The sequence below is a fragment of the Gymnogyps californianus genome, chromosome 2, assembly GCF_018139145.2.
Source record: "Gymnogyps californianus isolate 813 chromosome 2, ASM1813914v2, whole genome shotgun sequence".
In the NCBI taxonomy this organism is placed as follows: Eukaryota; Metazoa; Chordata; class Aves; order Accipitriformes; family Cathartidae; genus Gymnogyps; species Gymnogyps californianus.
In genome coordinates this window covers 121,887,355-121,913,286 of record NC_059472.1, presented here as the reverse complement: position 1 = coordinate 121,913,286, position 25,932 = coordinate 121,887,355, and the positions used below count along the sequence as shown (strand labels likewise).

General features: G+C 47.6%; 1 protein-coding gene across 1 annotated transcript in view; it reads right to left on the bottom strand.

Annotated features, from left to right (window-relative positions):
- TRIM71 (tripartite motif containing 71) overlaps positions 1–12,715 on the bottom strand; it is a 59,089-nt gene extending 46,374 nt beyond the window's left edge. Inside the window, 1 exon segment of the mRNA XM_050892092.1 lies at positions 11,081–12,715. Within this exon segment, the coding sequence (XP_050748049.1) occupies positions 11,081–11,992 (912 nt within the window). The 5' untranslated portion in view covers positions 11,993–12,715.
- Positions 12,716–25,932: the final 13,217 nt, after the last annotated feature.

Sequence of the window (25,932 nt, the reverse complement as noted above, 5' to 3'; positions counted from 1 at the left end):
TGTACACACAATGTTAATTTTAATTGCACTGCTTCGGAACTTCCAGCAGAATCTCTCTAGTAGTTCTCTGGAAGGCCCATCTTCCTAGATCATAAAGAAATTTTAATTGTCACTAGCAGCATCACATGCAATCAAAGCATACAATTGCTCCCTGAAAATATTATTTCAGGAGTAAGCCACTCTGAATGGAAGCCCCACCTGCCCCTTCAGGCTCATGTGAATATTGCCTCAGAGGTTTTCCACTTCTCTTTGGTACAGAGACAAAGAAGTTAGGCTAGCTGGACACAGCTGCTACTGTTTAGAGAGTAACAGTTCAGATTCAGAGGTACTTACTGAACTACTTCTTGACAAGATGCAAATATGGGATAACATCACCTTTGCCAGAAAGGCAGTAACATGAAGATAAAATCATGTTTGTTTTGACAAGTCACAACTGTCTAAAACTTATCCCATCAAGTATATCAAATTTGTATGCATTTGTATGCAGTCTGTCATTGGGAAGAGCACCTCTCAAGAGTGGCCGAAGGTTTGGAGTAGACAGCCCCTCAGCAGCATGCATGCCAGCTATGCAGATGAAGTCAGCTCAAGACCCTCCAGGCTTGCTTCTACTCACACCAGCCTGCTTAGACTGCCCACTAACCTCCATACTAACCATTCCACCGAAAACCATACAGGATAAATCAAGTAAGGGAGCCATGCTTCAGCAACAGAAAGCTCAAGGGTCATACGTTAGTTATTTCTGCTCCAGTAAGAGGCTCAGAGTCCTTGAAAAAAAAAGCAATGCTAGAAGAGAGCAAGAGCTACCATCAAACAGTACTGTCAAAATACGTGTTGTCTAGAATGGAGAAAGCAGACAACACCTTCACTCTAAGAAAGGGCATGCTATTACCTTTTGGGACACTGTCAGCTGCCACCATTTATAAATCTAATCTAATTCCCAATTCTAATATTACCAATGCTTCCATGCTATGCAGGGGGGGGCAGATTATTACATCCACCCCCTCACTTACAACTGTGTTAAGTACAAAAGGGGAAGAAACAAAAAGAGTATTACATCTTCCCCCCGTTACCATTTTATTAAGTACAAGAGTAGCACTGGGAAGACCGGGGCCTCAGTGTTCCAATAATTCTTTTGTATTTCATCTTCTCTAATTCCCTAATGCTTTGTTGTTGTTGTTAGTTTGGTTGTTATTTCTTTCAGGGTAGAACCCACTCTAGACCACTGCCTGACATTTCCAGTTCTGAATTATTTTTTTTTTTAATTTGTTTATTTTTTCATAAACTGTCCCTCCTCTCTTCCCAAAATATTTGCCCATCCATTTAAAAGCCTTTAACAGAAGAAGTTGACACCAAGTGCATTGTGTTGGGACACCACTGCAACATTACAGCTGCTTCTACAGTAACTAGAGGGGGGAAAGTTGTATTTGCCATTTGTTCAGTCTAGTGTTCAGTCAATTCAATGCGATACAATAGATAATTTAGTTATCTGCACAATAGTTTTTATAACTTGCAAGCATTTCAGTGGGAGAATCACAATTTTCATTTTCCCCTACAAATAACTGTTGTTCGCTGAAGGGGGATGGTTCTCAACAACTTTAGCTGGCTTGCTTATCAGTCATCAATTAAACAAAATCTGGTTTCCAATTTGCTCATCTAGCCACAAAAAACGTGTTTAGGACACAGTCAGCCAGCTCATTTGGCAACGAGTTTCTTACAGAGGAGTCATGCCTTTCTCAAGTAACATCCTTGTATGGATCAAGTATTCTTGAAATTTGAGTGACTTTGTCTAGCAGCCTGCAGACCCCCTTCACGCTCCAACTTCAATGTATTAAATCTCCAGTGCCTTTGGGCACACCATATATAGCAGTGGGGGCGGGGTGTGCTGCAGGGGGGTGAAATTTAACTCTTTACCAGCATTGCTTTTAAAGGAAAAAGAAGGCTTGGAGGCATGATGATTCTTTCCATTCTCTAACTCTGAGTTTTTCCTCAGAGTAACAGACTCACTCTGCCTCACGTATACATGCACTTACTAAAACATTTTCGAACTACATAGTTGACTTCCAAACCACAGAAAGACACAGCAACAGCAAACCCCTAGAAGCTACCTGATCATTATCTCTTACACTTTCAATCACCTGACATGGCATTACTCAAGGTTACAGAAGATCAGGAATAGTAACCTTGTCAGGCGACAGGGACCAGTACCGACTAGTTCACTAGCGATTCACAGACCACACTACCAACCCTCACATAAGACAGCAGCGTTCTCTAGTCCCTTGATGCAGCACTAGGTTGGATTCCAAAGCTTAAAGGCATCCACAATGCAGGCAGTTTTCAAGCTTTGCTTGCACCAAAGATTTAAGGCTAGAGATTTTTATATTGCATGCTTAATTGTCCAACAGTGTGAATGGCATGAGTAATAAGAACCACTGAAGTGAAGGGGGACGGAAAAGGGGAGGATTTGAAGTTTGATAGCTGACATTTTCCCCTAAATAATAGTTTGCCTTTTGTTAACCAAGAGCAGCTGAACAAAAGGCTGCATAAAATTAGTCTTCTAGCATATGCCTGCCACTCTGGACAGCAAGTACCTAAACATGCAAACAGAACCCACAAAACCCAAGACAACATGGGACAGGGGGAAGATACAGCAACAAGCTCTAACATTACCACCCGAGAATCCCGTTGAAGTTTGATTTCTGAATCTCAGGTCCCTGCCAGCCTTTTAATCCAGCCAAACACAGCATTTGGTAGTTCTGTACATTTACAATACCTTAACTAGGGAAAGGAAATATTTACAGTAGATGGTAGTTTATAACAACATTGGCTATCCACAAAGTGTATGGGATGGGCATGTAATACAAGCAAACAACTAGAAAAGATAAGGTTTAGCAAACTTGACAAAATACCTTTAAATATTTTGGTTATGCGTGGAGACCAACATTAAAGGGAAAATGATGCAACGAGTTTAGCTATTACCTTTAGCTCACTAAAGGACCCTTCTCCCCCCCCAGCACTCAGATCCAAGGGCAGGCAGTCGCTATTTTGACAGTCCTGGAAAGTACTGGTACTGAGAGCAGCCTTGGTGATTACTTGTGTGATCTTAGTAAAGATTATACCATAGTAACAAACAGGAGCAAGACATATCTACTGAGGTAACAACAGGACAACAACAGCCTTTGGTTGGATTAATTTGTCCATTTCAGAAACGAGTTTAAGATACTTCACATTTCTTTGTTCAGTAGAGACCATTTCCACTATAGCATTGAAGACATACCTCACAGTCCTCAAAATTTTAAATATTCAACTCTGAAAAGTGACTTGCACCCATTGCTAGTGAGACAAGTTTAGAGACTGCCTCAAGTTGCCTACCTACTGCTGGAAGGTAAGCCATTTTCTCCCAAGTCAGCACCAGTGCAGAGGCATATAGCACAAAGTATGCAGAATCATAAAACAATAAGCTTCTCATTTAAAGTTTCCAGTCAAGTCTTAGTCACTTCAAAAATATTTCACCTACATATGTAGGAAAACTGCTGACCAGACATCATCCTATCCAACAAGCTCACCATCTGAGGTTTTAGAAATGCATGTTATACACTCAAGTGAAATAACAGGAATGGAGCTCTTATTTCTTACAGCTGAACATGTAACTATGAATTAATTCTTGTGAGGAAGTGTCAGTATTGCACACATATCCAAGAGGCAGCACAGTAGGACAACACAGAACATATATTCGTGAGCCTCATCTGCGAGTACTGTTTTACTCCTTTTCGTATTACACAGCTAGAGCATTCAAAGCTGGTCAGCATTTTTAGTTCCTAAATAATATTATTAGCTATAGACTCCACAGTTGAAAGTTTTGTTATTTTGTTGAGGGTTGATAAAGAAGAGGAAGAAAGAAGTAGCTTAGAGTCAAAAGAACTTTAGGAAAGAAGTACTACACCTCTATTAGCCCCACACAATTTCTCTTAAGATGGGAGAGGGAAGGGGAAAGAGGAAGACAAAGTTGTCCAAAGCGATACTGCATAGTAAAGAAGCTTTTGAACTCAAGTTAGAAAACAGTTAGCAGATACTATTGCTCCGATTCTTTAACATGTTTTTGTTCTATTCCTGTGACTTTCAAAATTGATTTGTATGCACAAGCATAAGTTGTTAGATAAGAGGACCAAACCCATCCCACCCACATAGCCCTTCAACAAGCACATCCCAGGAAAGTAGAAAACAACCCATGGAAGGAGCTGCAGCTAAGCCCATGATGAGAACAGCTAAAACAAGGACAGATGCCTAATATATTTTTGGATCAGGACATCCATTCATTACATTAACCAATACTTGCATTGCCAAGCAGTAGTCTCATTCCCATCCAGTATTTCTACACTTTAATTAAGACTTAGAATGATAGGGTAAAAGCATTACTAAAAATTATGTACTACATAATCATGATCCAAGATTATATTTGTAACTGCTCTACTGAAAGAGGATTACAGCTAAAGACAATAAACCCCTTCTGTGAAATCTTATCTGTGGTAACATTAGTCTTGCATTTGGTGCATTGTTCGTACAGCTTAAGATCTGTGCTCTCAACACATCATGATTCTTTGTCTGATGGAAAGACACCAACAACTTTGCAGGAAGGAAGGGAGTATGGGAGGAGAACTAGGAAGAGACAGGGTCAAGACAGTATTGAAAGAGGAATGATACCTTCTTAACTTTAAAACAGAGGAACTAGGTAGTTTTCCTCTAAGGAAGCATGGTCTAGCAAGCATGTTTACATGCTCTGAAGATTTAGCTGAAAGGAGAAACTCCTACACATGATGCAAGATTTCATCACTAAATTGAAGCAGAAGTTCAGTCAGACCCTCTCTCCAAGTTATGAGATACACTTCAAGACATCCGTTTTAGCAAAACTGAAGTTAAGAAAATTAAGTTCTCAGCATACAGTAGACTAGTTTCACACCTATTTATTGTATGCACATCTCCAGCCCTATTTTCTCAAGAAGGTTATTATAACCTCAGACTTCTATGCTGCAGCCTGCAAGTTTCTACTGTATTGAACTGTTGGTTTTTCAAAGATGTTCTCAAAGTAAAAACAGTCCATGAAAGTTGCCTGAACAGACAAGGCATTTCTGTTTCTTCCATTTTTTACTCACTGGAAACTATCTGAAGTCACGTTTAATTAGGCCAGTAGGGTAATGGTATCAGATGATCACCAGGGAAAAAACCCAAAACCCAACAACTTTGCTGTATTTACCCTAAAATGTACCCTAAAATTTGAACATCAGTCACAGCAAAGCAGGGGAAAGGAAGGGAGGTTTTGATTTTGTCCAGTATGGTATTAAAGCCATTTTAAGCCCAGCAAAGTTTTCATTCTCTTACAAAAGAGAAGCAGTTAAATAAGATACGTTTACATACTAGGGAAGAGCCAGGAGCTAAAGGTATGCTGGGGAAGGGGCAGCTACAAGGAAAGTAAGGCAGAGTAATCTAAGAGGTGACCTGTTTAGCACCAGATAACCGAACATTATTTGTAAGTAAAAAAAAGTGTGAAATTAGAGATCGGCATCTTTAAAATGATGAAGGATTTTAAGTCCACATTACATAGACCACGTATGAACAAAATAACTCACTGCCCTTTCTTCATCAGGAAAAAATTAAAAAGGAAAACACAAGTGTCAGTAGCTGAATCCGAAGTATTGTCTTCAGATTGGACACCTGCACATGCATTTGATATCAGAAGAGAAAAGACACAGTAAGTATGATAATGAAGAGTGCATCAGTAAAGAAGTATATGCAGTTTCTTGCATATACTGAAGTATGAATTTCTCTAGCTTATGTGCACATTCTCCTCTAAAACTGAAGTTATAGCAGCCACAACAGCAGCAACACAATAAAGTATTACATATTAAGACCAGTGCCTCCAGGATGCACTCCTAAAAGTTTTAATCATTTCGTTAGGAGGTAGAAACCCCTAATCACTAGAAAAAGGAACAGCAAGAGCCTGCATCACATTTGTATCACATACTGCAGTTTCATATAAATAGCCCTTCAGCAGGAGACACAGAAGTGGGGACACAGGCATACTCCCTTTGTGTTAGCCAACTGTTTTGGTGAGACCTGTGGGTGGACAGCATTAAGAGCACCATGGAGTAAAGCTCAGTGTTTGGCAGTGATAGCAAGCCATTACACAAGAGGGACCATATCTAACCTATCCTTCCTTCCTAGCCACACTTTTCCTCCTTTTCCCTCATACCAGTTCAGTTTGGGCCAGATTCCTTGCAAATCAAATGAACATACCAATGCTGGAAGAAGGGGAAAAAGTTTTCTACCACGTTAAGCGAGTTAAATTGGCTCACAGATACACCTCCTGAGTGCACACAACCAAGCCCGGTGAGAACGGAGGAGGAAGCGAGATCCCCTTCTTTGAGTAGCCATGAGATGTTAGGACAGCTCGCTCCCTATTGTGAAACCAGAGCTTTACCTTACATTAGAGCAGCTTAGGTATAAATTCAATCAGCAAATTTAGCCAAGGTACCAGATAAGTGGCTTTCAGTTCAGCTGACAGTTTTATGTGTTTGAATGCCTTCCCCTATACATACACAAGCCTTCAAAAGTTGCATCTTTTACAGTCTGTGAGACAATAAGGAGAAGTATATTTTTTTGTAGTCTAAAGAGACAAATTCAGGAATATAAGCAATTCCAGAATTCAATATAGCAATCTAATTTTAGCCAGTCTTGTCCACATGCACTGATACCCCCATGAGCCATTTCAACTCACTGATCGGGCAAGAAACTTCTGAGTTTGTGAATTAATCTGATCAATGAAGAATGTGACCAAAGCCAGAACTGATGCAAGCAAAAGGAAGGAACGGTGTGGCTAAGGGCAAGGGGAGAAAGAACTTTAAAATCCTTTCTTGCCGGGGGGGGGGAAGCCGTGGTGCTACAGGGTTTTGCCTTGTAGTCTGTGAACCACTTCTAAAATGGAATCTGTAAAGCAATATGAGAACTAGGGGGTCACAGACCATTAAGCTGACTGAATTTGGCAACTCCTCACTTTCCCTAGAAAGCATTAAAAGTCTGCTATTGAAGTGTTTTGATGATCCACCACTGTTATCACCAAGTGATACTAAAGCATGTAGAAGCTGAGAGTTGGCATAAAGGAAACCCCATGTTATTTAACTTGAGACTTGTGGCCTTTTCCACTTTGTGCAACAGCAAACTCATTTGAATCCAGGTAGTTTATCTATACAAGCCAAGTATCCTACAGCTTTTCCAACATTTTCTAAGCATCTGGTTTGGTTTGCAGCCTATTATTGAGAATTCTATGAAAAGAAAAATAGAGGTGCTCTTTCAGTCTGAGAGATGAGACAATGAAGCACGCTTTGACATATCAGTTAGCATATTTTATTTAATTATGGATAAGACTAAGGTAAAACCTTTTTCAAGTTTAAAGTCCTGTTCTAGTGGCTTTTATGACAATAACATCTAGTTACTACTGTAATGTTGATAATTCTATCCATACAAACATGGTCACACAGAAGAAAGTTTTCAGGGTTGCAACACAAATATTGCTACATTTGTAGCACGCTTTGAAACACCTGACAGATTAAGCATTTCCCTTGCTGCCGTGATAGCATTTTACCTCAGATAGTGAGGTTCCAAGTAGTAAGCAACCAGACTGGGTTTCAACAGCAGTTCTATGACAAAGAAAGATTGGCTTTTGCTTTTTTTTTTTTTTCAAGAATAGTTTACTTACTTTCCTTTCATGCATCGTTGCAGTATTTGCAGGCACTAGCCACCCTGAAAGCAGTGTTCAGAGTTCCACTTTCTTTAATGTTTGCCACTACAGTAACAGTCAATATTCTCTGTTGTCAGTGACTATGTACTTATAGCACACAACAGGTTACTGTTGTTTTACATGAGTCAACAGCTCAACTGAGACCCGAATCAACTCAACTAAAGAGACTGCTCCAGACATCCCAGGTAAAGAGCTGAAATCTGCATTTCTCTGCATTGAAAGGATGAGCAACTATGTTGATCTTGCCTTGCAAATGTGTATCTGTAGTCTTGTTTTGAGACTTGGAACACCCAGTAAGTAACCACCCACAGTGCTATTTCCCTCCTCACTTTAGGGAGTCTCAAAATGGGGGTGGAAGGAGGGAAAGTTATGGGGAATCAACAGTGCTTCCCAGGAGGAGGGGTGGAAAGACCAGAGAGAAACAGAACCAAGTTAACACATGAAGTAGTGATGTTGGAAAGACAGGAATATCATGCTCTAGGCAAGGATGTAGAAAATAAGGGAGCCAGCTGCTTTGGCCCAGAAAAGCCTCAGGGACAGGGTCAGAGTCAAACTCCTTATAAATGATCTCAAACAGGGTGAGGAGGATACATCCTGGGGAAGGAGAACTCCGCATCCGAGAGAACTACTATTCTAGCAGCTTACAGATGAGATCTGCCTGTGCTCAAATTTACCTGCGTGACATTAGTCTGAGGGAATATCCTGCTCTGTCACCAGCTTTTCCCACTTACATACTGAGTAGAACCAGAGTTTACAACTACTAATATTAAGGTTTCAAGCTACCATTCCAGCCTTGCATTTTAGATTTGTTTTTGCACTATTAGACAGCCAAACAAAGTACTTAGCGCATCACTTAAGTACTCTCTTGGAAGGCTGCCTTTCTATTATCGTTCCTTTTATGAGGCTGTAAATAGCATTCTTAGAATTAAAAAAGCAATAACCCTCACAGTTTTGCAGCCACCCTTTCTCAAAAAAAATTGCACACCTCGCCCACATTTTTAGCGAAAGTGAGAAAGATTTACAGTATAAACTGTTCCCAACAGTCATAGTCTCTCCCAAATGTTTCCCCTTGAGTGAACAACAAATACTTGCAAATACTGATCAGGCACACCCACATTAAGGAACCACCAAAACTCACTAATCAAGAACAGTAGAAGATCATTAATTTGCAGAATAAAAGCCTTTCTCAACAGGAGCCGAAGGCTTGAAAATGCTCACTTGTTTTAAAACAATTTCTAGGTCTACAGGACACAAGGACACCCAAAACCAATCCTAAGAGACATGTACTCTTTTCAAAGCACACTGTTGAAAATAAAATTAGTTATGTAAAATAGATGAACAAGCTTTTTTAGAAGTCACTTCTAGAAAAGCTGTACAGTTTATGCAAGGCTAGAATATCTTTTTTCCCTTTGCAATTTAAGCTTTTAAGTCTACAAAATACCTTGGAGCTCCTGTCCCAGCTACTCTTCACCAAGTGGTGGAGAATACATCTGCTTTAGAAGCTGGATACTCTATGCTATGGCCAACAGCCCACCATCGTTTCATTTTACACACTTCAACAAGAAGTTTTGTCATGCTGAAAACACACGAACTAGAAGCTTTTTAGCCCATACCACAAGTCCAAAGTCATACTCCAAAATGAATATAGAAACATAGCTTTTTTAGCTTATTAAGAACACCATGCTTCATTTCATTCTGGCATTCAGTATTAGGTATGTTCTTTAGGAAGCCCACTAGCAGGAAAATAGAGACCACAAAAGCAGCCCAATTGCCACAAAGTTGCTGTTTTGTTTGTTGGTTGTTTTTTTTTTAAACTTCCTTGCCCCTCAAGCACATCACCCCCTCCAAATGTCATTTTAAGGTTTTTCTTTTTCCTCAAAATTTATACTTTCTGTTCTCTGACACTAGCAACTTTAAGAAACAAGAAGAGCTCTTCCAGAGCTTTCTAGAAAATTATTTCAGAGGTACAACAGCATTAGAGGAGATAGGAAAAGCATCCTTGCAAACTGAAGACAAAGGCATCACCACATTTCACTAGGCTAAAAGCCTTCATGTATCAGTTAAGCAAGCATCCCACAGAAAACTCTTGTACTACTTTGTCCTCAGGCAGGTTTTTCCCCTGAAGTGGCTTGTTGTGCTGTCCGATTTCATTACTGGGAGGAAACTACTTCCAACATTGAAGTTACTGGAAAATTCCAGCAAAATCCCCTGCGTTGACCCCCAGAGCAGAAGGGGGGGACAGCAGACCGCCATTTTCCAGTTTCAGATGAAAATCAAGTTTCAAACTATCACAGCAAGAAACTACGTCCCAATGAAACTTAAGACACTTTCAGTACATTTTGAAGAAGCCGCAGCCTCTTTTAAAACTGTGAAACAATACTTAGGATCATCAGAAACGAAACTTGTGAGCAAAGCATTTTAAATGAGGACTACATAAAGCAAGTTCCCATTTTCATATCAGTAAAGTTCTCGTTTGCACCACAGAGGCAGCTAAAATGTCACCCAAGAGCAGGAGATGTAGCTGGCACAGGCAAGGGTGAACATCTTTGCTTACTTTCTACCTTCAATTAAAAAAAAAAAAAGAGTCCTTTCCTCGTTACAGTTATCTTCCTTCCCTATTTATTCGTTTTTAATTTCTTCGATGGGTTACACGCCGAACACGGTACAAAGCAGAGTCCACGAAGTAATTTAACTTTGCATTAAAAACATTAAGGGCTTGGGGTACTCCAGGCTTTCCTCGCTTGCATCCCCACGGTCTCGCCACCCCTCGGTACGCGCCCGACAAGCTCCCTCGGAAAGGCAGCGCCCGCAGCAGCCCGCCGCACGCCGCGTTAGCGGCTTCCCGCCGCGCACGGGCAGCCCGAGGCTCCGACCACCGCCTCTCGGGACAGCGGCTCCCGCACCTCGCAGCGGGCTCCCCCCCCCCCACCCCCGCCGCCTCACCTCCTCCTCCTGCTCCTCCCGGGCGGCGGCGCGGAGCGGCGCCCGGAGGCAGCGGGGCGCCCGGGGACGCCGCCGCCGCCTCGCCGCACGCCCTCCCCCGGCCCGTTACCGGCTCCCGCCCCCCGCACCGGCCGTTGAGAGGGGCGGCCCTACCCCCACCCCCGAGACCACCGCCGGGCCCCCGAGCCCCGCGGGGCGGCAAGACCCCGAGCGCCGAGGAAGCGCCGCAGCCGGTCCCCGCCGCCGCCCGCCCGCCGTGAGGGTGCGAGGCGGGCGGGGGCCCTCTGGCGCCGGCGAGGGGCGGGAGCGCGGCCGTCCCCTCCCGCGTCGCGCCGCGCACTCGCTCACCTCGTCGTCGTGGTGCTGGCAGTAGCTGGCCCGGTCGGGGAAGACGGAGAGGATGTTGTAGGGCGAGGCGGGGTAGGGCGGGCTGAGGGCGAGCGGCGCGGCGGGGCCGGCGGCGGCGGGGCCGGGGGCGGCGGCGGCGGCGAAGCGCTCGATGAAGTGGTCCTTGGTGAGGCGGACGCGCTGGTGCGCCCGCACGCAGTTGTCGCACAGGTGCTCCTGGCAGTCGAGGCAGCGGGAGCTGGCGGCGTTACCTTCGTCGCAGGAGCTGCAGCGGGGCTCGCCCTGCCGGCTGTGGGGTCGCCGCAGCAGGAGCGCCGCCGAGCCGCCGCCGCCCGAGGAGGAGGAGGACGACGACGTCGAGGAGGGCGCGGCCGAGGCGGCGGCGGCGGCGGGCGAGGAGCCGGCGGCGCGGTGCGGCGGCGGCGGCGGGCGGCCGTGGTGGCGGTTGTTGCCGCCGCCGCCGCCTCCTCCTCCTCCCGGGCCGGAGCCGGCGGCGGGGCCGGCCCCGGCGGCGCGGCCGTTCTTCTGCTCGTCGGCGGCGGCGGCCACGACGACGACGTCCAGCAGGTTGCTGAGGAGGAAGTTGGAGGAGGGCAGCGCGTCCATGCCCGAGGGCTCCGAGATCACCACCTTCTGGTCGCAGATGGGGCAGCGCAGCTTGAGCGCGTCCCCCGCGCCGGGGTGCCGCTGCGCCTCCAGGCACTGGCGGCAGAAGGCGTGCAGGCAGGGCAGGACGTGGAGCCGCCGCGGCGGGCCCCCGCAGGAGGAGCCGCCGCCGCCGCCCCCGGAGGAGCTGGAGGTCTGCGAGGAGGACGAGGAGGTGGAGGAGTTGGAGGAGAGGGGAGCCGGCGAGCCGCACATCTCCTTGCACAGCGGGCAGATCTGGAAGTCGGACTCGGGAAACGAAGCCATTTGCGATGGGCCTGACTCCCCGGTGGGGGGGTAAAAAAAAAGAAAAACGTATCTCCCCTCCCTCACAAAAAAAAATGTGGGGGGAAAAAGGAAAAAAAACCAAACAAAACACAGGAGGCGGGGGACGTTTGGAGCGGCGCGGGGAGAAGGTAGTTCTGCAAGCGGCTTACGAGCAAGCTGGCATCGATCAGTCGTTTTGCCAAGTGGGATCGATTGGCCGGTTTTGCAAATACGGTGTCATCGATCCGGCGGTCTGCAGGGAGCTGGATCCTCGCCTCGTACCTCGCCGCTGCCGGGCTTGCTGCTGCGGGGGGGGTGTGGGGGGGGTATTTTTGGTATCAAGGTGTAGCTGTCCCGTTCTCTCTCAGCAAATGGATCCTCTCTTCCCTCACATGTACTTAACCCCCGATCCCCCGTTGCATTAGACAAATTGTATCGATTCCCAGATCGGTCAATACCTCACGCAGTCTTCTCATTTCCCCCTTGGGTCAGCAGTTTGACAACGCGGTTTGGTTACTTGTCTTCTTCCTAAACAGAAAGTGCATGGGCGCCAACCGCCCAATCCCCACCGCATCCAGCGGGGACCGGACCTCTGTCCGCCGGGGCTCGGCTCCGGTTCCCACGGCCGCAGGACGGGGTCGGGGCGCCGGGGCGGCAGTGCAAGTCCCTCTTGGCCGGGCGGGGAGGACGCGGGTGGGGGGCAGCAGGGGTTTAACTCAAGTTTCGCTCTTTCTTCTTGGGGCGTTGTTTTTTTTCCTCTTTTCCTTTAAACCTGTGCTTGTCGGGGGGAAGGGGAAATTTCGTTTCAGTTCCCCCCTCCACTTTTGCAATCCAGAGCAGCTCTAGGAGAGAGAGAGGCACTGAAACACAGTGGCCAGGCAGACTTCTCCGGCTCCAGTCCTCCCCCGCCGACGCCTGCTCCACCACCGCATGACTGGGGGGTGGGGATGGAGGGCGGCGTTGGTGCCCACCCCACCGGCAGAGACTCACGCTGGCGGGACACAGAGGAGAAGGAGGAGATGGGAAGAGAAGAAGAAAAGGGCTCCGGGGACGGCTAAGAAGAGCAGTCCCCCCTCTCGCCTCTCAAGAGTCCCGGCTCCCGCCGGACGCCTTCCTTTAAGCGGGGCTCCCCGCGGAGGGCAGCGCCGAGCCCGCAGCGGCCCCGCCACACGCGGTGCCCGGCGGCTCGGGTGGCTCTCCCGGCCGGCGGCGGGCCGGTCAGCACCGGGGGCTCGGCGCGGCTCGCACACGCTGCGGCGGCCGGGCAGAGGAGCAGCGGCAGGTCCCCGCCGGCCGCCCTGAATTATTCATGGGGGGTGTATTATATTCGCTCGCACAAATTGGAGCCGCTGTGCAATGCTATCCGAGAGCGCTACGCTCGCCCCCTCCTCCTTCTCTCCGGTTCTCGCTCGCTCTGAGCCCCTGCAGCGCCTAGGATCACATTTCCTTTGTCATCTCGCCTCTTCGCGTGGTGTTTTATTGAGAAAACAAAAATAATATAAAACCCGAGGAGGGGGGGAGGGAGGAGGGGGGAAAAAAAAAAAAAACAACCAGCAAAAACCAAAACGCCCGCCTCCCCCGCGATCTGCCGAGCCGGAGCCCACCGGCCCCGGGGGGGTGAATTAGCAGGAATTACTCACTGATGCGGCAGCACCGTCCCGGGCGGCGTGGGATCCGGGGAGAGCCATCGCGCCGGGCGCCTTCCCCTGCCTGGCGGGGTGCGGAGGGGCAGAGCCGGGCGGTGCGGCCCTCGGAGGGTGGCGGTGGGGAAGGGAGGGGGGGAACGGGGGGGGGGGGGGAAGAAGAGGCTCAGGGCGCGGGGCAGCGCATGGCCCGCCTCGGCGTGGCCCGCAGGGCTTGGCGGCGGCGCTGGCTCCGGCCCCGCTGCGGCCGCCGGCACTAGGGCGGCGCGGCGTGCGGGAGCCTTTTAAGCTCCGACGGCGCGGGCTGACTTCCGCCCGGCTGCGGGGGGCGGCCGGGGGCGGCGGCGGCGGGCAGGAAACATTCGCCCTCCTCCTGCCCGACCTGCCCCCATCCGCCCGCGTCCAGCCCCGCCGCCTCCCCCCCCCCCCCCCCCGCGATTTTTTAATACCGCTGTTTTCGGCGCCGGGGACACCCCCATACCTCCCACCCCCCCGCTTTGGTTTGACGCGCTTCGGCCACGGCTCAGGCGATTGCCGCCCCCCCCCCCCCCCGCCCTTTTTCGGTTTGAGATGCGAGCGGGGCTTCGGGGCCGTTCTTTGAAAGCATCGGGGCGTTCATGCAGCTTTAAACATTAAGTCGCTCGATTAATTGTTTTCTTACGCCCAGTCTAGGGGTGATCTCCGGCTCCTTTCTGCGCCGTTGCGGTTGCTGCCGGGTCTGCCGTGCCCGGGAGGGCGAGCCCGAGGTTTGCTGCTAGCCAGGGGCAGACGTTTCCTCTCCTTTAAACTGAAGGAAGCAAAAAATTAGCGGCGATGCCATTTGCACTGCTGCGAGACCAAGCTTAAATAAAAACGGAACAATTATTTTCTTTTAATGAAACGCCTCGCAACCAGCAACTGCTAAAAGGAAAGTTTCAGCTGCAGCACGACCGAGTGGCCACGCTCTTGTTTTAGTGGGGCTTGTACTAGCAAGGGAGGACACATGGCATTTTACCCTTAACAAGGAAACTGGAAATGCTGAAAAGTTTTAAAACGTGAAACTGGCTTAGGGATTGGAAAGCCCAAAAAAAACCCCAGGAAAAGGAATAAAAATAGGAAAAGATACAGACAGATTTGTGAATGAAAGCATCTGTAAATAAGCAAAATAAACTCAAAACAAATTAGTGTTAAGTAATGATAATGAATTTTCAAAAACACCACAGAAAAGGAAAACTGACTATTAAAATATATTGGAAGATGTTCCTCCTCTGTTTAGGCCTGAGACATACAAATAACTAACACTATTTAGGCCTTAGACACACAAATAACACTAACTTAAATTGTCTGCTTAAAAATAAAAATGTCTTTTGCTGACAGGTACTAAACACAGCGATGAGCCATGCCTGTGAGGATCTCTCGCCAAAAGCCCTTCAGAGAACTGAGAAACTCAGGAGCGCTAACATCCTTATGCGAGACCAAGCAATGGGAATCGCTGATGAAGTCCATGGGGCAACTAACATGCATTAAGTTGTAAACAAGCATGAATATTTACTATGCCCCTCAGTAGTATATTCAGCTGAGAACTTGCCTTATGTATCACTAAGGGATTTGGCTCGGGGGCTGTGTTCTTTATATTACATATCCATATGTTCACATTTGAGCATGTAGGTGAAACCCACCACAGCTTTGACTAGCAGAGGTTAAAAAATCATCAAGCCTTGCCTCAGCTCTGTTTGTTTGTCCTGTGGTTGCCACAGAGGGTTATGATGCTGCGGAGCTTGTCCTTTTCCAGATGAAGCCAGTTAGCTGTGAAGAACGGTAACTCCCCGAACAAACGCGCGGTTGATCTGTTTGGGTTTCCCAGATAACGCTTTCCACTAGCTACCTCAGTAGAAACGGTCATCTTTTGCATTCAGAAATATTTTAATTGGGCAGAAATTCCCAGATGCATGTCTCCAGGCACATCTGACACCCCTGCCTTCCTCAGTGACAGCTGTTTGCTTTCCAGCTAACCGGCTGAAGAGAGGAATTCTGCGCGTCCGTGCTTCAAATGGCTCTAATGGGCTCACGAGGCTACCTATACATTGCGGAAGGTCCTTTTTGCTGACAGGATCCACTGTATTTGTGCCAAAGCTCCCGAACCTCGTTTACAGCTTATACCCTCCCTGAGCTTGTAAAAGGCTATAAGCAATTCAGTGTCCCTGAACAGTGGGTCCTTATTCCCCAGCTGTCATCCTTGTATTTGAGCACCTCTGTCTTTCTAAATCAAAGTCCTCCTTTTCTTCTCCCTCCACCACCGCTGAAGGAATGCAACATTTTGAGGCTTCCTCTGATTATGGATGGCTTTCTGTCTTCGTTATGAAAAACGCTGAAATAAAGCTAAAGGGAATACGCCAATATTATACTCTGTTCTGAAACATTAGCTGCTGGAGCGCTTGTGTGCTCAACTACACAGCAGATAGCACTGTGCATTTTTCTGCTTAGCGCATTGACTCGATGGTTTTCGATCCAATTAACTTGTTCTGCTATAAAAAAACCCTCAGCTCTCCTCAGATAGAGCAAGGCCTCAATATATTTCATTTGTTTTCTAAGCCGACAAACACATGGGTGAATAACAGCGTGAGGGCGATAGGTGAAGTACGAGAGGCTTCTGGTTCCTCGGTAGACAGCAGGATGAGAACTTATTTTTATGATTTTTCCCTGGGAAGCTAGTGCTTCGCATTTACCCTTTTTGTTTCTTAAAAACAAAAGAACAATAGCTATCCTGGTTAGCGGGGCTATTGTCCCTCTGTGCCAAATAAATGAAATCTCACTGCTTACGTGAGCGTCTGAGGCATTTCTCTGCATTCTGCTCGTTCTCCTTTGTGTTGCTCTGCTGAGGTTTCTCGCATTTATTCCCTTCTCTCCAGTATTTTTCACACCCATTTCTCTCATCTTTCTTTTGTCCTCCCTTCATATGCTGTTGCTGGTCTGAATTTGAAACAGTGTAGTTTGTACTAAAGGCAAACCCATCATTTAAACTGTGTTGAAATCATAACTGTGTCAAGATCACATCAGAACTGTGTTAAAACATTAACCGTTAAAACATTCTAACAATGCTAAAATCTGGGCATGACTGGCCAGATCTTCAGAGACACCTAACGAGCATCAAAATAGCTCTGAAGATACGGGCCAACTTCCACCTAGTTGGAAAATCTCTATTTGGCAACATTTGTCTGTCTTTAACCACCCAGACTCTGCAGCTAAACTATGCATTAAAAATATGGGTTTTTTCCCTTTTCCCCTTGTATTTCAGTGGAAAATAGGACATTGGGGCAGAAGACTGCACCTGAGTCATTCTCTAGCATCTGCTTCCAATGTCGGGATGTGCTTTCCACTGTCCGTACTTGGAAGCTTCGTTTGCTTGAAGGAAAGCATCTGCTTTCCGCCAGCAGCACTACAGGACAAACAGAACGGTGTTCCTGCCAAAAGCAATACAGCTGGAAAAGCCAGGGGTCTGGAGGTTAAAAGCTTTGTTAAATAGAACCAGGTACAGTAATTGTGGGTTTGGGGATATTTTACTGTAATTTTAGAGGCAAACATTCACATCAGGAGCTCTCCCCTGTACCACCTGCGTGAAATGGTGCAGCAGTGAGATACTGTTTGCCCTGCTATGCTGAGTGCTAAGGCAGTGTGCAAGTTCAAAGCTCAGCAGGGCTTGTGAACAGAAGTCGCTGAGTAGCTGGTGCAAGTCCTTGAGCGTGCACAGGTAATAATAAACATATAGGACCGAACTTCTGTTGTCATTGTTGCTGTTTCGTACCTAAGGACCCAGAAAACATTTCCATCTCTAGTATTGCTATACCAAAGAGGTCTGCGGACATAAAAAGCCAAGACAGTGGTTCATCGCTTCAAGTTCTGCATAGTATTTTCTAGGGATTATAAAGACCCAAACCCCTCCCTGTCCTGGTGCACGTGAGAATCCCCTTCCTTCTTTATTTGTTAACAAAGAGGCAAGAGACGCAGCATTGCATACTGCTTGGATCTTTGCCTCCCACGCTCAAGAATTTGCCAAGTAAATCAATGTATGAAGGGAGGACTTCCAACAGGTCTATCCACAGGGAAAGGCTTCAGCAAGACCCTGATGCTGGTATAGTCTTTGGGGATTCCACATTTGTCAAACAGTGCCAGATAAAGGAAAGAGGAAGGTTTTGCTGTTGTTTTTTAGCTCACTATTAGCAACTTATTCATTACACTCAGAGGAATATCCATCTTTTTTTTGGCTTTCACCACGACTGTACTCCATGGACAACTGTGCCACTTAAGTCCAGCCACTTTAGCCCTGATTTGTGCTTTTTTTTTTCTTTCCTCATTTTTCCTCTTGCAAGCACAAACTTCTAAATTTGCCTCAGATTCCAAATTTGCCATGCCTGCTCTTGCATACTGACTCTCGCTCAACCGTGTATCTGTCATTGTATCCATTAGTAAGTACAGTAGTAAGTTCGACTTTCTGCATGTGTTGCTGAGCTTACTGTATGGTATGCTGGATCTTGAGCAGGGTGGAGGGTTGGGGAGCAAAGAAGCAGTAAGTGTTGTCCCCATGGTATAAATCATTGGGAACTGGCTTGCTCAGCATACTAATTCAAGCTCTTGACACCCCCTCCTCCACCCATCCATCTCCCCTACAGCAGGGTCACCTTGAGTTTAAAGATGTGCTTGTTAGGATGTGATGGGATCCGGAGGGGAACAGAGATACCCTCCCCTATACACTCGTGCAAGTGAAATCTATAGATCTCGTTGGTGTGCACCTTTGCATCTCTACACCCTTCAAGGGCTGGCTTTGGGAAGCAGGGATCTTGCACTCAAGCAGCTGACATTGCTTTGAACCCCAGAGGCATGACCAGGTTTAGGGATCAATCCTCTGCTCTCCATTCCCAGAGAGAAGTAAACCCCTACTGTCTTGCCTTACAGCACTGAGTTCTGCATGCAACTGATGCAAAGGTGTCATTTTTGGATGGGCTAAAGAAAGTTTTTTCCACTTCTATTGATAGAATCTCCCAGACCACCTTTATGCTTAAGCCTTGCTCTAGCTCTCCTACTACTTGGTATGTATCTGAGAGGAAACTAAATGACCTTTCTTTTCTTTTTTTCCTGTGCATTCTGATTCATTCCTTCTTCCTTTCAGAAATTCTGGCTGAAAATCATCCATTTCTAAATACGTAGTGGGATTTAGCATCACAAGGACTTTTAGCACCTTTACTTCCCAATGACTGCATCTCTAAAACCAGTTTCTTCTTCCAGACTTCTCAAATCTCTCTCTATTCACCATCTGTTCAATCAGATTTCTTGTTAGACTAAGTACCTGTGTTGACTTTAATCTTTGACGATGACAGCACAACTATTGCCCCCCAGGATGGGCTCAAGGCCGGAACATGCAAATGTCTGTTCTTCTCACCCTGATTCTGCTCTAACCCTGTCACAGCTTTCAAATGTGATGCCTACCATTAAGAATGGTCTAAACCCAGGCTTTGGCCCACAAGAAGTGACCTCACTGACTGGATGTTGGACTTACGCAAAAACTGATGCTGGAGTAGTAGTAAAGGCTCTCAAACTCACCTTCAATGAAATGTCCCATCAGATCACTTTTCCCTTCAGGAAAACTTGGCAGAATAGACATGTCTTGTAAACATGCTCTGCAGGTCAAGAAATGCAAGCTCTGAGCAGCTGGAGGTAGAAAGCAGGTGCCAACATTATGGGCTAATAATTGCGAATGTTTTCTTATTAGCCTCCCGTTTCCTGACACTGCTGCTGCTCCGATACCTCACTTGGCAATTATCCTCTCCGCACAGTTAACTCGGCTGTAACTCAAAAGTCTGCCCTACCTTCATTCTTCTTCACATCCGCAAGATCCTTTTACTCAGCTGGGGGAGTGCTTTTAACTGCAAGAGGTGGTATATGCTAACGCTTAAGGGAGAATGGCTTGTCAGCTGCTAACGCTTCCCCACAGCTGTGTAAACTCCGGGCGCGGGCAGCTGTTCCCCTCCAGATCTGGCTGCAGGAGCTGGGAAGCCTGGCACCCTCAGATATTCATTACCAGCCCCTAGTTCAGCCCCTAAACCGGGATGTGTGAGTGTCCCCTAACACACTGCAGCACCGCGATGGCTGACCTTGTGCAGGGAAGGGTGAAGCGCTTGTGTAGCCTGTTCAGAGGGACACTAGTATCTTTCATCTCTTCGGCTGGTTGCAAAGAGACATCATCTACACCTTAAGGCTATCTGTATCCAAGTGCTGCCTGTCCCCTTCTGCCTCCTCATCATTCCCTGGGGGACCTGGACAGACCGCTTCTCCCTCAGGGTCACGCAGTGTAACTCCCTGAGCATCGGCAAACCATGACCCTCGGAAAGCGGCACGTGCCCTCAGGTGATTTTGTGTTACATGCAGCACTAATCCTGACCCGCATTCAGGTGCTACTCTCTCCCACAGCTGCTCTGATCAAGGCGGGTCAGTTCCAGAGGTATAAATTGAATGCTGAGCGAGAAAAGTGGAGGTGTTTCTGCATTGTCCTTAGCAGGAAACAGGCTTTGAGCTAATCTGGACCTGAAATGTTTAGGGTTTTATATGTTGAAACCAACACCGGCCAGGGACAGTACATGCAAAGGTAATACGCTCCTTTACAAGAGCGAATGAACAAGCAAGCAGCCATGCAGAGTGATAGTCAAAGTTTCTGGTTCATGCGGGTGTTTATTGCGGTTATAGTTGCGTTTCCTGTAGGGAAGGGTATAAGATGGACTCAGAGGAAGCTTTTGCTACCTTGCATCATGCAGTTCCTCCAGACTGAGGTTACAGGATGAGGCTGTTGCACGCTTGCAGGACATGCAAGAGGTTGGAGTCTCAGATCCCGGCTTCTCTGCAAAGTAAGTCTCTGGGAACATGAAGTGACCCATGAAGAGGCCTTTCCCCTCCTTGCTGCTCCACGAGGGAGCCAAGGAGGGAGAAACTCTTGCCTGGGCAGCATTCCCTGACAGTGGGAGCAGGCGGCTGTCTCCTCTCCTACGTGGGACCCTGCCGGCACCCATGCCGTCCTTTGTAAAAGTGGACTTACGAAAGCAGCCCATCACTCACGTCACAGCCCAGAGCCCCTCTCACGTGCCGCTGTGAAAACAGGCGGCTGAAACCTTTTGGGTGAGAGCCTCCTCCCAGAAAATGCACCCTAAGGACCCACGTGTTTCTCGGAGGCTATTCAATGTCTCTTTGCGGCGTGCCTCCTCTCTGTGCCCAGAAGGGCCCTGCGCCTGCTGGTGTAAATCCTTCCCAGTATACCTCCGGCACAGGAGCTATAAATAGGCTGGGGGATAAGACAAAGGGAAGCTTTCTTAAAATGGAGGATACCACGGGTCCTGTTTGCAGGAGCGGGAACTTTAAAGGGAAGGCAGGGTTTCAGGGAAATTTAAAAGCTGTTGATTTGGCTGATGCTGTAGGTCTCAGAGAGGGGAACGCTGTCACTCTGAGGATCTTTTCCCTTTTTCACTTTGCTAAAGCAGGGTGTTGCCTCTCCTTTCAAATAAAACCCACGTACATTTACGATGATGGATGGCTGCTGGGAAGAGAAGTTTGTGTATCTTCTGTTTGCTAGCCGCAGAGCAGTGGAGTTGCGTTGAGCCTGACAGCCCCTTTTGTGAACCACTGCCTGGCAGTACAGACGCTCATTTGTTTAAATAAAAGCAGCCAAGGGGCTTGTGTGGTCTCTGCAGTGCAGACCCTACCCTTCCTCAGCTACCGGCCTTTGGATGCTACTGCAAGCTGGAGAAGTAAAAATAAGGAAGGAGGGAGCGAGCCTCAGGAAGCCAAATCAAATGGCGGTAGCAGCATCTCAGGAAGCTCGCCCAAGGTGGTGGGGTGCAGGGCAGGTGAAGAAGATCAGAAGCGTAGGAAATCAGGGAAACAGATGTGGCCATGCCAGGCTTTGGGGAGGGAGCTCCCGAGATGCGGGGCCAGCATTCCCATGCGTTCCCATCTGGCGGTGAAGGAAATTATGTAAAGTGGAGGGGCCAGGGGCACCCTTTCTTTTTTTTTTTCTTCCAATTCTTTTCTCCCCTCACTTCCCATGATGCAATTAAACAGCCATTGCTGACATCATCATGTATGCACACTGAATGCAGCCATTGTGTCCCGGCTGCGGTGCTGTACTATATATAGGTTAGTTGCCAATCTCTGCTATGTATCAGCAGGGAAGACACCCAAGGAATTAAGTGAGCAGTTGCACTGTAGGACTCCTGGCTTTTGTCCTGTGGCCTCAAGACATGATGGACTATACAGTGGAACTAGAAATAATCAAAGATAAGTGATTTGGAGACCAAGCCAGGAAACTTTTGACGAACTGATTTGCAGTAGTGGTAGGAAAGCAGCCTTCTAGGTTGTGATGCACGAAGCAGAAAGACAATTTGACCCATGCAAGTTGCTAGCTGCTTTTACGTAAAAATAAATGGTTAGTCAGTAATCTCCTCTCACCAGTCTCTATGCCAGGCAACGTTAGATAGCTGCAGATCATGCTTCCTTGGCCTTAGGTAGTTGGAGGAAAAACATCCACCTGGGAATTGTGGTTTTGGCCTTCTGGGCACTTGAGGGGACACAGTCAGTGACCTCCCTTCTGCAGGCAGTTAATGCACCCTGCGATTCACTGTGCAGAGACCAAGCAGAGCAGCCAGTGCCTGTCTTGGCATTGCCAGTGGCATGAGTGGGTGAGCGTTCGGGGAGGACCACTGCTACATCTGCAGCCGCCACGTACTAGGGAATCTCTTCCACGCTGAGCCTGTTCAAGTGATCTTGCCAGCACTAGGTTAGGGAAATTTGGTCTTGTGCATTTCCAACAGCGGATTTTTATTTCGCAGCAAGAGCTCCGTTAGCTCCTTCTCCTTCCTTCTCACCCAGCCCTTTGGCAGGAGGTGACAGGAGGTGGCTGAGCCAATCTAACAGCTCAACACTTCAGAAAGGGGCAAGTCCTGCTCCTTCCCTCTAGCTCCTGCTCTTTGCTGCTCATCTCTGGACACCTCGGGCAGCTGACAGCAGGGGCTGATGAGTGCTCGAGCAGAGGAGACGGTGGGACCAGGGAGCTGGACGAGCAGGAGAGGGCTGGGGTCCTTGGAGGTAAGCAAACCCACCCTGTTCAGCAGTGAGCTGTTAGATTGACTCAGACAACAGACAATTTGAGGGTGTAAATTGACCCTGAAAGGAAAGCTTTGAAGTTAGAGGCTTTTTTCTTTCTTGTTGACTTCACTCCAGGCCAAATTCCAACTAAACTGTGGCCACTAGCAGCTTTCTCAATCATTTCATGAAGTCCCATACCAAGGTGATGAGACTGAGTGTTGCCACAGCCCTAGGCACTCACCTTCCTGCCCTTACGCTGCCCTTGGGCCAGTCACGGCACCTCTGTTCCTAAGAGGTGTTCAGGCCTTCACTCAGTAAATGGTACTTTTTGTTGCTCTGGCTCCTGCTAGGCATTTAAGAATAAGCCAAGTAAAAATGTTTATTTCTTGTAGTCCCTGCAAGAGTGGTAGCAGGCAGAGAAAATGCTACCAGGGTGGTTTTGAAAATCTTCAGGGATGGAGGTTCCCCAGCCTCTCTGTGCCCCTGCTCCCATGTCTGACTCACCTCTCACAACAAAGAAGGTTTTTCCTTATGTCCAGGTAGGATTTCCCTTCCTGCAACTCGTGACTGCTGCTTCTTGTCCTTCCAGTGTTCTCAGGCTAAGCAAACCCAGTTCCCTTAGCTTTTCTTCACACATCACGCTCCAGTCCTCTAACCATCTTAGTGACCCTCTGCTGCACTTGCTTCTGTATATTCATATCTTTCTTGCACTGGGAAGACCAAACTGGACACAATACCCCAGGTGCAGTCTCGCCACTGCTGAAAACAGGGGAAGGATCACTTCCCTTGACCTGCTGGTTACACACTCGCCGATCCAACCTAGTCTGGCGTTAGCCTTCATCCCTGCGGGAGCACACTGCTGGCTTGTGTTCAGCCTGTTGCTCACTGGAACCCAGGCAGTAGGTCCCTACTGTTGCAGGGAGTTATTCCAGATGAGGTGCAGGACTTTGCATCTGTCCATGCTGAACTTCATGAGGTCCCTGTTGCCCCATTTCTCTAGCTTGTCCAGGTCCCTCTGAACAACAGCCATTACTCTCCAGGGTAATGACCTCCTCCTGCTTTGACACTGTCTGTGAACTCGCTGAGGAAGTGGTATCTCCCATTGTGCAGGTCGTGGGTGATATTGGTGTAAACCGGTTCTGGCCTCAGTATTGACCCCAAACCTCACTACTCATAATTGGCTGCCTGATGGACTCTGAATCCGTGACCGCTCCCTCTGGAGCCTAAGCATCCAGACAGTTTTTCACCCACTTTCTAGTCCATCCATGTGGCCCATACCGCCTCAGTTTGGCTACAAGGATGTTATGGGAGACCATGGTGAAAGCCTTGCTAAAGCCAAGGAAAGCAGCATCCACTGCCCTCCTCACCCCTGCAGAGTGGGTCGCTTATTCCATCAGGAGGGCAGGCAGGCTGGTCAGGCACATTTTGCCCTTGGAGAATCCATGCTGGCTATTCCTAGTCAGTCTCCTGTCCTTCATGACGTGGACACAGAGTCCCTCAGAACTTGCTTCAGAATTTTCCCAGGCACTGGGTTGAGTCTGACCAGCTGGACCTTCCCCAGATTCTCCTTTCTGGCTTTTTTTTTTGAAGGCAGGAATCTTTCTCCAGTCATCAGGGACCACTCCTGGTTGCTATGACCTTCCAGAGATGAGAGCGTGGCCTCGCAGCGACGTTGGCCATCACCCCAGCACCCTCAGGTGCATCCCCTCTGGTCCCATGGACTTGTGTGTATGCAGCTTACCTCTGTGGTCCCTAGCTTGACCCTCCTGTAGCACGGGGAGTGCCTCGCTCCCCTAGTCTGTGGAACTGGGCTGAGACCTTGCCAATAAAAGTGAGTCAAAGAAGGCACTGAATGAGGCTTCTCCAAGTTTGTCATCAGGTGTCAGCTAGGTAGGAAGCTGTGTGCCAGGGCACATCACAGCTTGGTGGGGTTGCTGCCCACCCCATATGCAAGCTAGGAAATTAGATGTCATTTAAGTACAGAGCAGCTCATTACAGTTCTTGCCTGACCAGATGAACTCTGCCTTTCTCTCAGATGGCAGCTGAAGCTGCTGCTGCAGAGTAAAAACATCTCAGTTTATATGAACTGCAAGTCAGCATGGCACCAGGTCTCTCCCTGGCACCCAGCCCTGTCTTGCTGTGTGCACCTGATGGTGGGGGACAGCAGAGTGGTCCCCAGTATAACTCCAAGCTATTCAGCTTGTTTCTAAGTCTGGATTTGGGACAGATTAATGCCCTTCACCAGCAGTGGTACGTGTGCATGTGTATTGCATTTTCCATAATGGCCAGGTGTGCTTTGCACTTACCCAAGCAGACAGCAGAAACAATATCATGTTTTATGTCTTACCAACCAAATCCAAACAGGGTAGTACATGGGCTGATGCTAACAGCAGACCTCAAGTTGGGCATCGATTGGCAGATCAAACACAGACCTGGTTGAAGCTGACGGATGTACACAGCAGCCTTCAAGTAAGATAAAAGGAGCAAGTGAAGATCCCTGTGCAGTGTGATCACTACTACTGTAGAAGCCACCACTAAAGGCATCACAGTGAGCATTGCACAGCCTGGAAAAAGGCAGCCCAGCAAAGCCCCGAATACTGCTTATGGGGGACAGCACAGGACAGTGACAGTTAATGACTGCAATTAAAATTGCATAACTTTTGCAGTTTGACCAATGACCAATCCATGGTGTTACAGTCTATTTTTCAAACAACTGAAAAAATCACTGTATTGGGTTTACAGATGTTCCTCAAGTGGAAGAAGATGACACATTATCCTACAACATTGCTACAGTTAGCAGCCTGCTTTGTTTCTGTTTCTGCTTGTACTTGTTATTCCTTTTAATTGCATGTATATTGCAGAATGAATGAGAGGCACAAATTTGGATATGAGAATCTCATCCAGTTTAAGCCCTTCTGATGTGGCTATCTTCACCAGTAAAAACAAAGGCAGCATCAGAGCAGACAGAAAATACCGTGGTATTTCTGGAGGTATGAGGGAATGCTTTGTATTTCCTGGATGCAAACAGTATTTCTACTTGGTAATAGCTATGCTGGAACTGATTGTCTTTCAGTCATTGTCTTTTAAAATCCCAGATACGGAAAACCTATATTTTTTTAATTGATTTTGTAACTTTTCTTGATATAACTTGATACAGCACCGTAAAAGCTTCCACCTAAGCAGGTAATTATATTT